Source organism: Cyanistes caeruleus, chromosome 5 (assembly GCF_971803275.1).
Source record: "Cyanistes caeruleus chromosome 5, bCyaCae1.hap1.1, whole genome shotgun sequence".
Taxonomy (NCBI): domain Eukaryota; kingdom Metazoa; phylum Chordata; class Aves; order Passeriformes; family Paridae; genus Cyanistes; species Cyanistes caeruleus.
Genome location: NC_141705.1, coordinates 2,812,353 through 2,826,541, shown reverse-complemented (window position 1 = coordinate 2,826,541; position 14,189 = coordinate 2,812,353). Strand labels below are relative to the sequence as shown.

At 45.2% G+C, this 14,189-nt stretch overlaps 1 protein-coding gene across 26 annotated transcripts in view; it reads right to left on the bottom strand.

The window, feature by feature from the left end:
* The window catches only part of SLC4A11 (solute carrier family 4 member 11), a 134,979-nt gene that overhangs the window by 38,534 nt on the left and 82,256 nt on the right, over positions 1-14,189 (bottom strand). For 14 of the 26 annotated variants that reach the window (XM_086889695.1, XM_086889689.1, XM_086889692.1 and 11 more), the window contains 4 exons: positions 11,614-11,845; positions 10,917-10,979; positions 10,297-10,378; positions 1,522-1,645 (listed from right to left, as the gene is read on the bottom strand). In XM_086889695.1, coding sequence (XP_086745821.1) covers positions 1,522-1,645; positions 10,297-10,378; positions 10,917-10,979; positions 11,614-11,845 — 501 coding nt within the window. The remainder of the gene's footprint in view (positions 1-1,521; positions 1,646-10,296; positions 10,379-10,916; positions 10,980-11,613; positions 11,846-14,189) is intronic. The other 12 variants (XM_086889706.1, XM_086889691.1, XM_086889703.1 and 9 more) reach the window with 1 other exon arrangement.

Below are 14,189 nucleotides of genomic sequence, written 5' to 3'. Positions count from 1 at the left end.
GGATCTGGATTCCCAGCACAACAAATGCCCATTTTGTGGATTTTTTTTCCCCTCCCCAGCAAGGCCCATTGAATGCGTTGCTGTCAGCAGGTTAATTATTTTAACTGCTGCACCAGAAATGCGCACTTGGGGCTGGCTCCACCAACCCATTTAAAATAAAAAAGCACATTGGCAAGTGTGAGCTCTGTTGGCCTCCACTCCCTTCCCTTAATTTGATGCTGACCATTGGAACTGCAAACTCTCGGGATCCGAGCGGATGCGGAGCCGTTCGCCGGGCGCTCTGCACGTAGCTGGCCCGAGATAACAATGAGGGAGAGATCCATGGAGCTGCACACAGCTCCAGCTGTTCTCCCTCCTGCTTTTCACAAGGAACATCAATATGTTTTCAGCCTGTTGGCTTCGAGGTCGAAGCCAAAAGCATCGAGCGGCTCGGTTTGGGAAAGACCTGCCAGAAACGCTGGGAAAGAAGGAAACACCAGTATTCCCATTTAAACGGGGTGGTGGTGAAGTGGGGGAGGAGACAGGCCAGACCTGCCGGTCCCAAGGTCACACAGATAGCATTGAAGAGCAGGAAATTGAATCAGGACATATCCTGTCCCAGAAAAGGTCTGCAACCTCTCCAGCAGCTCCCAGGAGCACAGACCCAGCAGCCCCAAGGTGTAAACAGCCAGCTGGAGTGTGAAAAGGTCTTTGAGCCTTGAACCATTCAGCCATCAGCTGCAAGAACCACCTTGGTCAGGCCAGTGCTTTCTAGGAAGACAGGATGGTGATCCCCAATTAACCTCGATGCACCCCATGATATCAGAGTCGGACTTGGATGATTTTTGTGGGTCCCTTCCAACTCAGGATATTCTGATTGCACTAAAAGTGTTCTCCTGTGCTGTTCTTGCCTACACCAAAGAACCAGAACTCGAGCAAGCTTTAACCTTGCTGTTTCAAGTGCTAAAAGCTCTGAAAGGCCCAAAAAGCCTCAGGGAGAGGCTGACCTTAAAAGCACCCAGAAAATCTCACCCTCACTGCAACAGAGCTCAAAAAAGAATAATCTTCCTCTTGGCTACATCACCTCCAGCTGCTGCAGCCACACGTGCAGGGTAAATGTCATTCCCATCAGGGAAGTTTGTTGGGAAGCAACCCAGACCTTTGCAGTGGGGCACCAGCTGCAGGCTCACAAGGGCCTTTCAAAAGCTTGGTTTGAGCAAGGAACTGCATTTCTTACTTGTAAAAATAGCAGCCACAGGTGGAGAGGGGAATCCAGGGAGTGTTAAGGGCATTCCAGGTGTGTGTGGGGACTACACAGTGTTCTCCTCCCCATCAGGATACAGGCCATGAGACGAGGACACAGCCCACTAATCCACCCCTCACCAACAGGATAAGTCATCTTGGCAGCTGCTGAGAAGACCTCCGGCCTTTTCACATCCCCTTGTGTTTTAAAAACAACATTTATGAACCCTTGGAGGAGCCCAAGGAAAAGTGAACTCAGGAGGACGCCCCAAAGTTCTGGATCAAGAAGACAAAACTCACCATCTTGGGAGGAGCCAGGACCAGAATCACAAATCTGACTTCACAGGAGTTCTCTCCCCAGTTCTGAGGCCTCTCCAGGCGGCTGATGCAAACGTGACGTCGCTGAAGGGATTTTATAGTGCAACTGTCAGGGAAGATGGGATCGTTAAACTGGGCCCCACAGCACCAGGCATGATCTCCCCTGCTGCACAAGGCATAAAAACACATTTCAGCCTTGAAAAACACATTAAGTTGGTGTTTAAAGACTGCTGAAGTGTCTTAAACAGTGACTTTTAGTTACTATCAGCCCAATTCTGCTCTCTTATGTAAAATTTGACACCCATGGTTTTTTGGGAAACACCTTTCAAGATTTCAAGGTATTCCGCCTTTTCCTCCAGCTGCTTTTTAACAGCCAAGAAAACAAATGATAGAGAGTGCAACACACTGAGTACTTGCAGAGCTACAGAAGCTTCTACACATTAAAAAAAACCCCAACAAAAACCTCTTATTAAAAAAACACCTGCATTATTGGAAAGCAGATTACACTTCATTTCACCTGATCTCCCAAAGTGCTTCTGGAAACACTAAGGCAAAATGCCAAGCCAATATATTCCCACTTCTGCCTCAGGCAGACCTCTCTGTTGTAATGGCATTCCCCATTTGCTCCCAGCTGTTGTTTTCCCCTTTCTGGCTCCTAAGTGTTTAAGAAACCCGGCTGACCTCCCTGCTCGAGATCCACAGAGACGGGATTAGTGCTTGGAGGGAAATCCTTGGCTGTGATCCATGGGATGGGATGGATGTTTGAATCCCAGAACCAAGACTAGCAAAAAAAAGTGGTGTGGAATCATCACAAAAAGAGGGATCATCTCCAGAGGCCAAGAAAGGCCAGGTCTGACTCCACCCTGGGATATTTAAACAGAGCTGGGACCTGCTTAGCTTTGGGGCTTGGTGGTAATGCCAGCCTGGCATGCAACTCTCCTGTTCCCCTCAAAGCCAACAACCACTTCCCAACCCTTCTGCAAACCACTGGGTGAAAAATGCACACAGGGTTTGCCTACAGACACCTGGAAGAGATATGAAAGTGTTCTCCTACCTCACAGTGATTTTCCCCTCATTTTACCTGGTTCGAAGTTATTTCAGCTGCTTACTCCCTTTTGTTCATCTAACAAACAGCTATCACAGTCTTCCAACAGGAGGATTTATTTCTCTAATTTCTCATCCATAATCCCATCTTATTTCTTTCCTTTTAAGATGAATTCTCACCCCCATGCACTTGAGGGCTGTTCCATTAACAAGATCTTTGGCAGGAGATGTCCTCATCTCCATGTTGTATTTTCTATCAGGTCCTTCATTATTTGAATTTAAAAAAAAATAAATTAAAAATCACACCATCAATATTTTCTTACTGAATTTGACCTCCTGATCTCAGACTGGAAACAGCCTGCTTCTGTAAATTAATCTCAAGAAGGCACTCGTCTGAGAGCAAGCAAACAGCTTAATTAGAACAATACAGGACATGAGAAAGATGACGCCGTTTCATTTATTTCCTAACTTCCCCTTCACCACAGCCTCTTGTTCTTTTTGTACTTGAATCAGCTTTGGAAGAGAGAAAGATCAAGGCAGGTCCTAAGGTGAGGAATAAATATCTTTTGAAGTAATTGAAAATAGAGTGCAAGCTACACTTGTTTTCACAACCAAAGCCAAGCCCCTGGTTGCAATCCAGCTGTGGCTGGACAGCAGACAACTCTCCTCGTGTTACAGCTCAGCAAGCCAGAGGGGACATGAACTCTGGGCTTTGGACCAGCTGGAGAACCTTCAAGTGGCCCAACACCTTCAGTTCTCTCACCTTCACCCACCTGGTCACCAGCAGTGAATGGTTACTGCACCATTAACATTAATTCTGAGCTCAGTTCTCAGCACTTCTGTACCTCAGCTGCTGCGCTCATCGATTAATCTGTTTTGAAAAGGAAGGTTTGCTGGGAATTTTGGATATCATTTCTATCCCAGACATGGCCAGAAGCAGGAATCAGCTACCTGTGGCTCCCAGAGCTGTGCCAACACTTCCCAGACATCATCCCTTCCCTACCAAGAGCACCAGGCAGGATCTGACCAAGCACAAAACCACTGAAGTACAAAACAATTTGGAAAAACCTATTATAAAGTATGATAATGAAGCAAGCCACATGTTCTGGAGTCTTCTTTCTCCCTGGAGTGACAGGGTTATGTTTCAGCTCCATGAATTGTCTCCAGAGCTGTGTTTTCCAGAGACAGAATCCTGCCAGTAGTGCCACAATCCCACTTCAGCTCAAAAAGCTTCTTTGGTACAGAGGGGAAAACTGGACTGTAAAAAACAAAGCTTTTCTATCGGGTCTGTCTCACACACAGGATCATTTTCCTGGCAGCCACCAGAAATTTGTGTTTCTCTTAGTCAGGAATTCACTGTTTCCTTAAGCTGAGGGCAAGAAGGGGATCCCACAGTACTGAAAGATTTCACATGGAGCACATTTACTAGACACCAAGAAATTCACTGTTATTACCAACAATTTTTATCTGAAATAGTTTTATCCAGAGTGCTGGAGTTTGAGGTTTCTCACTCTTCTCAAAGTCTCCTCCAGCTCCTCTGTGAAGAACTCTATGGACATTGACACATCAATCTAAATCCCAATATCACACCACTAAAATTGAGAATTTCCAACACTTAGGTCAATGCACAAATAATTCAGATCAATAACACCTTTACAAATCAGGCTGGAGTTGATATAGTGAGGACAAAATTGATTAAAACCAGATTTAAACAGATGCCACAGAGAAGATGGGATTTATCTGAGCCTGGCTGCATGGAGGGAAGGAACAGTGCAGAATGCAGCCTCATCTGAATCTTCCCCCCCTCTCTTTTATATCCATATATATCTGTTATATCCATAAATATCTGTTATGTTTGGGGAAAAAAATGGTGTTTCAATACTTCCAGTGCAAGGCCAAGTCGCTCCTGCCCATGCATCATTCAGCAGCTCAAGCTTTTCTTCACATTTAAGCCATTATTTAGCTGACTCAAATCTTATTCCCTGGTGGAGCACTTACAGCTCCCACTTTTGGTTTCATTCCAGAATCCAGATACAAATACAATACAAACCAAAACTGCAGTCCCAAACTAGACTTGTGCAAATATCTGTAAAAAGCACAAAAAAATTTCCCTGGTTCACATGGAGAAATCAAAGTGATTTCAAATTTGATTTTGAAATCAAAGTGAAATCAAATCAAAAAGTCAAGCAAGACTGTAGGTAAAAGTCAGCACAGCTCAGGCCAAGAAGAAAATCACTTTCAATATGCAACAATTTTTTTTTCTTTTTTTAAATAGCACTTAAACAAATTCCCAGTAAAAAAAAAAAAAAAAAAAATTAATAAAAAGCTGGAGGGTAAATAGCAAAAGCCCAAAAAAACTGAGAACTAGCAAGACATTTTCAGCTGACTCTAAATCAAGTCTGGTTTGGTCAAAGCCTCCAAGTTCCTTTTTGGTTTGAGTTGAGCTACATTCTCCCTTGGTTTGGCCAGAAAGCTGAAAAATCTATTTTCCCCCAGTATTAGTCACCCCAGGAAATGCTGGACTATGATTTAATGAGATGCCAGGTTGTGTTCTCAGCAGTTTTATCTTGATCCCCCAATAACCCTGCTCATAAAAAGGGCATTTAAATTATAGCACAAATTCTGCTTCCCTGTGCTCCTCTCTGCTGGTGCTGAGGGTGGCACTGGGACAGTGAGAACTGGCAGGGCTCCACCAAAATCCCAGATCCACCGAGTCCCACGTGCCCCAGGTCTGCCCCACACCCAAGATGTTATCAGAGTAATAACACATTGCTCAACCAAATCATAAAAAGGGTCAAATTATGGAGACCTAAGAGAAACAGAAACCCTCTTTTAAAAGGGCAAGAAAGGAAGTTAATTCAGAAACAAATTATCCCTTGCAATAAGGAAAAGTGCCCAGCAGAGGTAATCAGCCAGCCAGCCTTTTCCTGTCCCCACACAGAACAACAATGACACTTCTTGTTCTCATCCACTGCCAATAAATCTTCCTTTGCTGAGCAGCTCCAGGCACCAGCTTTGAGAAACCAGGAGCTGCAAAGTGAGGAATGAAGCTGTGGCCAGGCCAGGCAGCTCACCCACAGCTTGGCACAGGGCTGGGCTCAGCCACAACAGCCCCAGTCCAGGCTGGAAGTCCTTTTGGCCTGGGAAATGCACCTTGCTGGGCTCCAGGAAGACTCATCCTCCCAAGGGGGAAGGATTTCCTCCAGGCCAGTGAGTACTGAGAACTCCTTTCCATCACACAGCACCTGCAGGAGCCCTCCAGCACCACCTGGGATGGCCCAGCACGGCGGGGAGAGGCCCTTAAAAGAAAATTAATTGGTTCTCTGAATTCAAAGAACACTTGCCAGATGTCAGCTGTGGTACTTGGGACATGGTTTAGAGGTGAAAAAGTGGTGCTGTGTCAATGCTTGGACTTTTCCAACCTTCATGATTCTGTAAGGAGACATCTCATCCCTGTACAGACCCTGCAGGAACCAAAACGAGCACCCAAATTCCTAACGCAGAGCTTGAATCTGAGGTTTTCTTTTCATAAAATAGCACCTGACAGAGCTTCAGCTCTCCAGAAAAATCTGGGAAAACCCAAAAAGGGTGGAGAGGCCCTTAAAAAAATTATATGGTTCTCTGAGCCCAAAGAACACTTGAGAGATGATGGCTGTAAATTCTGGAGAAGAGGCTCTTGCTTATAAGGCTCCAAATCTTGTAATCATTCCTCTAAATGAAAATATTTGTTTTAAGCAGTCCAACTGTTTTAATTTCCCATTTTGCCCTTTAAAAGAATAATCTGAGGAAGAGACAGCAACTGAAGCATCTCTATTTGAAATATACTCAACAGCTAAATCAGAGACAATGTTTTTTTTCTAGAAACTCACAGACCTTTTGGGCTGGAAAATCCTTAAATACACAAAATGGACTTGCATTACTTCTGTTGAGAGAGACACCAGTCCCATCTTTCACACAGTAATACATTAAATTTGGGACCTTACTCCTCAAATTTTGATTATCTCAACAGCAGCCTTGCTGGTTATCCACTGTCATCTCACAATACCTATTTTTGAGAGGCTACCTGGCTTTTTTCTGAGTTAAACTCCTCCACAGGAGCCACTTCCATGACAGGCTACATCAAAGACAGAAATTCTACAGCAACACAGAGCACACAAATCACTGAACCACTCTTTTCCTGCAGAGAGGTTTCTTTTTCCCTCTGCTCTGCCTGCTGAAACACCTTTAGGGAATCAGTTTAATGCCCAGTCCACGTGCCTTAGCAATCCAGCCAGAAGAAATGGCTCTACAACTACTCCATCCTGACTATGGAGCAGCTTGATTTCATGTTTTTTTCTAAGGATTCAGCTCTGGAAATCAGCAGTTATATCAATCTGCTGGCAAGGAGAATTCAGCCTGGAAGCTGGGATGCCTGGGGAGTTCCATCAGCTCAGGGACATTTGGTCTATAACCCACCGAGCTGATGTTTCTCCTAGCAGGACATGAAGGAGAAAAATCCACCAGCACCCAGTTAAGCCTTTTTAAAATCAGATATCCTTCAATCCAAGAGGAAAAAATTAAGAATCAGGCATTTTTATCTTCATCTGTCAGGCAGAGAAAGAAGGAATGGGGTGTGATAGGACTTGGCTTGTGATAAAGTCAGCTCTTCATGGCATAAGGAGGGGTTTCCTGGCCTTTTGGAGGCACAAAACTGCAACACCAAAACCAGCAGCTCCCACTGGAGCTTTTTGCCAATTTTTCCCAGTCCAGACATGGAAAGCATCCAGTTTACCCCTCAGATCATGGCAGGTCTGGGTGGTCCAGGGGGAGCTCCAAGCACCCTCCTGGCAGCACCTCTGCCTGCTTCAGTCATTCCATGCTGCATTCCAAGCTGAGCTTCCCCACTGAAATAACTGAGAACAACAGTTCCCATTCTGGGACAGGACTATCCCTCATCCCAGGTTCTCCAAGGAAACAACCAGCAGCAGCTTCATACCAGAAAATCTCTGTGCCAGTTTGTGTCTTCCTGTTCTGGTAAATTCTGGAATAGGAGGGGAAAAAGAAAAGAGTTGTGTCCACGGTTTCAAAGGTGTGAGATCTTGTCCTGAGCTGATGAAGCTCTACAACTCTCAAGATTTGCTTTTCCAGCTAGGAAAGGACCATGCACACAAATAGCAACCCTCACTCTACCAGAGCTGGGCACTGGGACATGAAAGGCTTTGATACTCTCAGCTCTCATTTTAACAGAAGAATCCCAAGTTTTCCATAAATTGATGTATCAATTTATGGTATGGCCTCAGCAAGATCAGGTTTTGGTAATTTCTGACAACATCAGCCCTAAAGCCTGCAGTGAATCAGAATTCAGTTGTTTTCCTGGACTTCACTGGAACACTGAAACCTTGAGATCTTCAATTCTTCAAGGGTTTGTTCTGCCCTGTGGCTGAAGCCCAGACCCACATGGAATGTCTGACCTTGCTGGAACTTCCGTAGACCTGAAACCATCAGGAAAGCACCAAACCCAACAGAAGCAGAACAACTATTTCAACCCCAGGTCCTCCCCACTGCTCTTCTCACTGAGGATAAATCAGGTAAGAAATAAGAGCCTTCTTTCCAGCACAAAGGAGAGGGCAACACATTTTTGTCTCTGTTAGGAATGTTCTTCTGCAGCCAGGCTCTGCACAACTCAGTGATTATCCTACAAAATTCTTTCCTTTCTCACCCCAAATTCATTTCAGCTGTTAATATTTCCCCTCATCATCTATGCAGAAGCAACACCACCAAAACCTTATCTCTGAGCTGCTCTTCCTCATTAATATAATCTTATCATGATACTCAATTCTATCTCATCCACCAGGAATTAAAAGTTGGTTAAGGTGCACCAATCCAGCAGTGCTAAATTAAAATTTAGTGAAGAGTATAGACCAAATGCAAGGATAAAGAACAGCAGATATCTTAAAGGTTCTTCCCACTCATATGGAAAATTTTTTCATCAACAAATTCCTTTTACTTCAGAGGTTTGGAAGCTGTTTTGCAATCTGACTTCAAGAAAAATGTAAGATCTAAAAATATGGTTCACAATCTGTTGCACAATAACTCCAGCAGAAATACAGTGCAATAATTAGATAATTATAGTTAATAACTCATCATTGCTTTCCCACCACTTTCTTCTCCCTCTTCAGAGCAACAAAAGGAAGAAACAAGGAAAGTTTTGCACAAGACACCTTCAGGCTGTGAGCTTATTTTTCAAATCATCTCTTGTCATGGAAGCCAGGATTACTCACATGGATGCACTTAAAGCTCTGGCTCACTTTCCTAACAGGCTGAACCCACCCTTTTCAGTCTCATGTATGTAATCACAGCATTTGTATCATGACCTTTAAAATGCTTTGGTGTTAAGGCAACACTCCCCAAAACCCTCCACAGAGCTGTCTCACCCCACAGGAGAAACTTCCATCCTTTCCATCAGCAGCACCTAAATATCCTTACTGCTGTCACCCTGCCAAAGTGGTGAAAACTGCCCCAAAGTCCTCTTGGTTGACACCATCTTACTTTATGAACTCATTTTCTTCTTCATGGTCCTGCTTTGTACGTGCTAGGTGCAAAAAAGTAGCACACAAAGCACAAAATATCATCCAGCCCTCTTCTTTCTCAGGACACAGCCCTGATATGCAGTCATCTCTTCCCACTGAGGTCACATCCTTCTCTTTAACCAGAAATTAAAAGCAAGGGGGAGATTTTTTTCTTGTTTGTTGATGGTGATGCCTCCTTTTTGACTTTTTTTTTTTTTTTAAAAAAAATCCTCTATTTCTCTCCATTTTCCCCAGCCATAAACAGCGGGCAGGAGAAGAAGTGCAAGCAGAAGGAAAACTATTGTGACAGTTGTCCCAGCAAACTGGCTGTGAAGGCTAAAATATGTGCATGCCTTTAGGCACCTATCCCACATATCCCAGCCATTTCTCAGGGAATTAACGTATTTCTTGACAACTCGACTCCAAGACTGCACAGGAATAAAGCAACAGAGTCAAAAAGGCACTGCTTTGGTTGGCTCAGGGACTCAGGTTCTGGCCTGTCCCCTGTGAAGGGACAGCCTGGCTCACCCCACAGGCCTGACTTGGACACAATAACTTCAAACCCCAGTCTTGGTCAAGTGCAAGCTGGGGTGAAGCCACCACAGCTCATAAATCCCAGGTGACAGAGTTCTTACTGTCTTAAGGGCCTGCTTCTCCAGTGTTTAACAGTGTTGACAATTAATCAGCGTCCAAATTAATTGTCAGACAAAGTAATCAGTGTCTAAGTAGCGTGGAATGTCTGACTTCAATTTTCAGCTACAAAGTTTGGATGGTTCCATCAAAGGACCCAAGAAATCTTTTGGTCCAGGCTCCCAGACTTTGGCAGGCAAAGCAGCCCATGAACCAGTTTGCTCGTCCCTTTGAGAAGTTCCTTTATTAGCATTTCTCAGTAATTAGCATTTTCTGGCTCATTTTTTCAGCATTCTTAGCTTGTTAACAGCAGATTTCTATAACATCCAAGAGCTGAATGCCCTGGAGGGGCTGTGGTCACCTACTGCATGTGTTTGCAAAGAGGAGCAGCCCAGAGAGAGACAGATCCCACAGGATGGATGGAACAAGCACCACCATCTTAACCCAAAAGGGCACATTCTGAACCTCTGCTCCTCCCAGCAGCAGGAAAAGGTCTGGATGTCAGTGATTTTGCTCATCCAACCCAGGTACTTACATGATGCAGAGCCAGGATTGCTGATACTGCACCCCCGTGACTGTGGCTGTGACCCCTTGAATTGTGTCTGATAAGAGGTGAACTGGGAAGAGAAGAGAGGGGAAACATCACAGGCTGTCCTCATTTCTTCTGCAGCTGTAAATAACATTTCCTTCTAAATGGAAGCTGACTACTAACCCCAAGCATTCCTATCTGCCCAGTGGACTGATGCAGGGGTGGGGGCTGACAGACAGAGATGGAAACATTTGTCCTGCTGCTTTTGAACTGCGTCCTTAAACTATTCACAGCTTAGAAAGGCAGCTGCCTTCTCCTCCCAACATCATCCTACTGCAGTACTGGGTTATTAGATTAGCATTATCCACCACACACACACAGACAGGACTGGGAGGGGTGTCACCTTCCCAATCCCTCTCTCCCCCTCTTCCCAGCTACTGCTCTCACACTATTTTATGGCACTACTTACTTTTTGTTCTTTATTGGCAGAAAGGCTAAATTAAAGGGATTACAAATGCGAAGCTCTAAGACAGGTAGCAAGAAGTAACCAAAGCACGAACATGCTTACTACATGCTCAGGACTTGACATATCTGTTAAACAAATTCACTCAGGCTGTGACAGTTACATTTGAGGTGCGATGGACATGTTTGTACATTCATTCCTGTTGACTCTGAAACATCAGGGGTGCCTACAGAGAAACAATGCTCAGTTAAGCTTCTTCACATCTTGGGCTAAAAGGCAGCGTTTTTAGACTACACTACAACATTTGTTGATAGCTTAAGGTGACACCAGAGCAAACAACCTTGGCTAGGGCTGCCCAGGTTGAGCTTCTGGAGGAAAATCAAGTGTCTCCCATCTTCTCCAGTGGGCTGGGAGTGACACAAAGGATCAACCCTCCCCAGCTACTCATCCAAAGCAGGCAAAATTCCCCAGCCTGTGTGAATTCAGGTGGAGAACCACAAGGCACAGGAGCCACTGCTGACAAGACACCAGCAAGAGTCTCTTGGCTGAAGTGCTGTCTGAGGACAAGCAAATCAAAACTTGGGCAGACAAGACACCTCAGTGCTGCTGACTCCTCACCCCACAGAGCACCACAACGGGTGATCTGAATGAAACAGGGGCAGGACTCCACCAAAACACAAAAACCCTGGAGAAATGAGGCCCTTTGGTCTGAGTGACATGGGAAAAAAAAAAATCAACCCACGATGTCACATGCAACGTGCAAGCCTGGGGACCACACAGTGAGTGTCCAGCACCCCACCACGACAAGGATGGCAAATGAACAGCAGCCCACCAGCCAAAGCAAACCAAGAGCTGATTACCGTTCCCTTCCCGTGGGGTCCCTGAATCTGTGAATAAAGTGTTCATGATTTTTTCAAAATTGCAGCTCGGCTCCATGTTCTCAGGATCCTCAGCGAAGTGTTTCAGCATCTCCCGGAGAACATCGTCCAAGGACGTGGCTGTTTCATCCAGGATGATGCTGGCTCTGGCCAAGAAGCCATCCAGGTCTCGCTGGGCTCGGACCTCCTCCTCAAAATTCTTTAATTTCAGGTACTGTGTTGGGAAAAGGTCAGAGCATGAGACAGCTGTACACAATGCCAGCAAAGCACTATCTGGGTCCTTCACAAGCAGTTCTGCTGAGGTTACCACCCACCCAAAGATTCTATTGGCCATTCAGATGACAGGAGAAAAGGCGTTTTATGCATTAATGCATTGAAGGTTTGTGTTTTCAAGGCTTATCCTAACAGTGTACCCATGCCCAGGTACCATTTATACCCTGACAAAGAAAGCAGGAAAAAAAAAAGGTGGGGTTTTTTTTTGGTTTTTTTTCCTTTTCTTTTGTTTGTTTGTTTGTTTTGCCTAGAATAAAGTAAGATAAGTTGGTCTAAAAGCAAAAATACTTAAGGTAGCATTTCAAATTTTCTTTAAGTTCAAGTAATTCAGGAAGTTTGAAAAAAATGTGGGAAAGTTATTTGGGAGAAATGGACACTGAGCTCAGCAGCATGAAAAATTATCAGTATGAATCTCAGTGCCAAGTCAACCCAGTTGTCCTCAAACTGGGAACCATCTATCCCCAGTGCTCCCAGTTAGGAAGCCTGAAGTGGCAGGTGGGGAATTCCATCCAGCCCATCACCTTTTCTGACATTTGCTAAATTTCTGTTCTTTCCACTTCCATGGTAGTTTTCCTCCTTTGTGGATTTAGCTTTAAAGCAACAATGAAAAAAAGGCAGCAGAGGCTGAAATTAGCCCAACTCTGCTGATTGCTTCTGCTGTCCCAGACTTACTGGCCTTGAGATGGAAAATAAAGCCCCAGTGTGTTCTAGAACCTCAACTCCTTTCTGTACCTGTCAGCTGTGAAGGCGATCAACTGAGTGATCAAACTACAAATGCCTCGTTCCCATTGCACAGCCCTTGGACATCCACACACTGGACAAGGAGGGCTGGCAGTCCTGGCCCTCTCCTTCAACAGCCTGAGTGAGGAAATGGGAACTGTGCTCTTCTATGGATCTTCTTTCCGATGGGAAAGCTGCCAGGCTGAATTTGTGATGCTGAGAACCAGATTGTCAAGAGACATCGAAACCCTCAGCTCCCCTCAAGCTCAGGAAGAACCAAGCTCTGAATTGTTTTTACAAATCTCATCCCCAGCTGCCTCCACAGCCAGGACCATGCCACGTTCCCCCCAGGGTAAAGGGCCATCCCAGAGCCTGACTCATGGGTCCTCTCCTTCCATGCACACTCTCTCTTACCTTTTCCATTTATAGACACAGGCAAAAAAATGCTAACATCTCCCTAATTACTGTAATTATCACAGCAACTATCAAGTTGTCAGTACACATCCATTGCAATTAGCACTGTTTTACTTTGCATCAATCACTCTTTCCACGGCATCCTTGAGAGGGAGGATTCTCTGAAGCGTTTCAGCTCCCACCCCCAAGGCTTTGGAACCATCTGCTCGTAGGAGAGGAGACGGTGACACAGCTACAGCTCCACCTCAGAAGTGCAAGCACTGAGTCTGTCTCAAATTGAGAGCTGATTAACACACGTCTGTAATAAGAGTTTTCAAAACAGCAAAGGTGGCTTTGTGTCGCCAACTTCTGCACAAGAGAAGCAGAACGCAGGAGAAAGTTGAGGGACAGCAAAAAAATTAATCAAAGGCATTGATGTGGGTTATCTGCCCAGATCACAGAATGGTTTGGGTTGAAGGAACCTTGAAGATTATCCACTTCCAACCTTCCACTATCCCAGGTTGCTCAGAGCACCGTCCAACCTGCCCTTGGATACTTCCAGGGTGGAGCAGACACAGCTTTCTCTGGGCAAGCTGTGCCAGGGCCTCACCATCTTCATGATAAAGAATTTTTTCCTAATATCCAGTCTAAACCTACTCCCAGTCTGAAGCAATTTCCCCTTGTCCTGTCACTCCAGACTATTGTAAATAATCTCTCCCCATCCTTCTTGTAGCTCCCTTCAGGTACCAGAAGGCCCAAGTTCATCTCAATCAACACTGATCCTGCAGTGAGCTGTGCCTGACAGCACCAGCAGCAGCTCATTGTAAGGCAGGAGGATTCAGCTCCAGCTTAGCCACAGGCTTCAAGCAATGCCTTGGGAAAATAACTTTCCATGCCTCACTGCTGTTTCATTTCCCTGCTGTTGGTTCTTCATAGGAAAAAAGGGGGAAGACTCATATTTGTCACCCATTTATCATTGTTATCATTCCCTAAGGTTAGGGAGAGTCATGGAATGGTTTGGGCTGGAAGGGAACTCAAAGCTCATCCTGTTCCACCCCCTGCCATGAACAGGGACACCTTCCACTATCCCAGGTTGTTCCAGGCCCCATCCAACCTGGCCTTGGACACTTCCAGGGATCCAGGGGCAGCCACAGCTTCTCTGGGCACCCTGT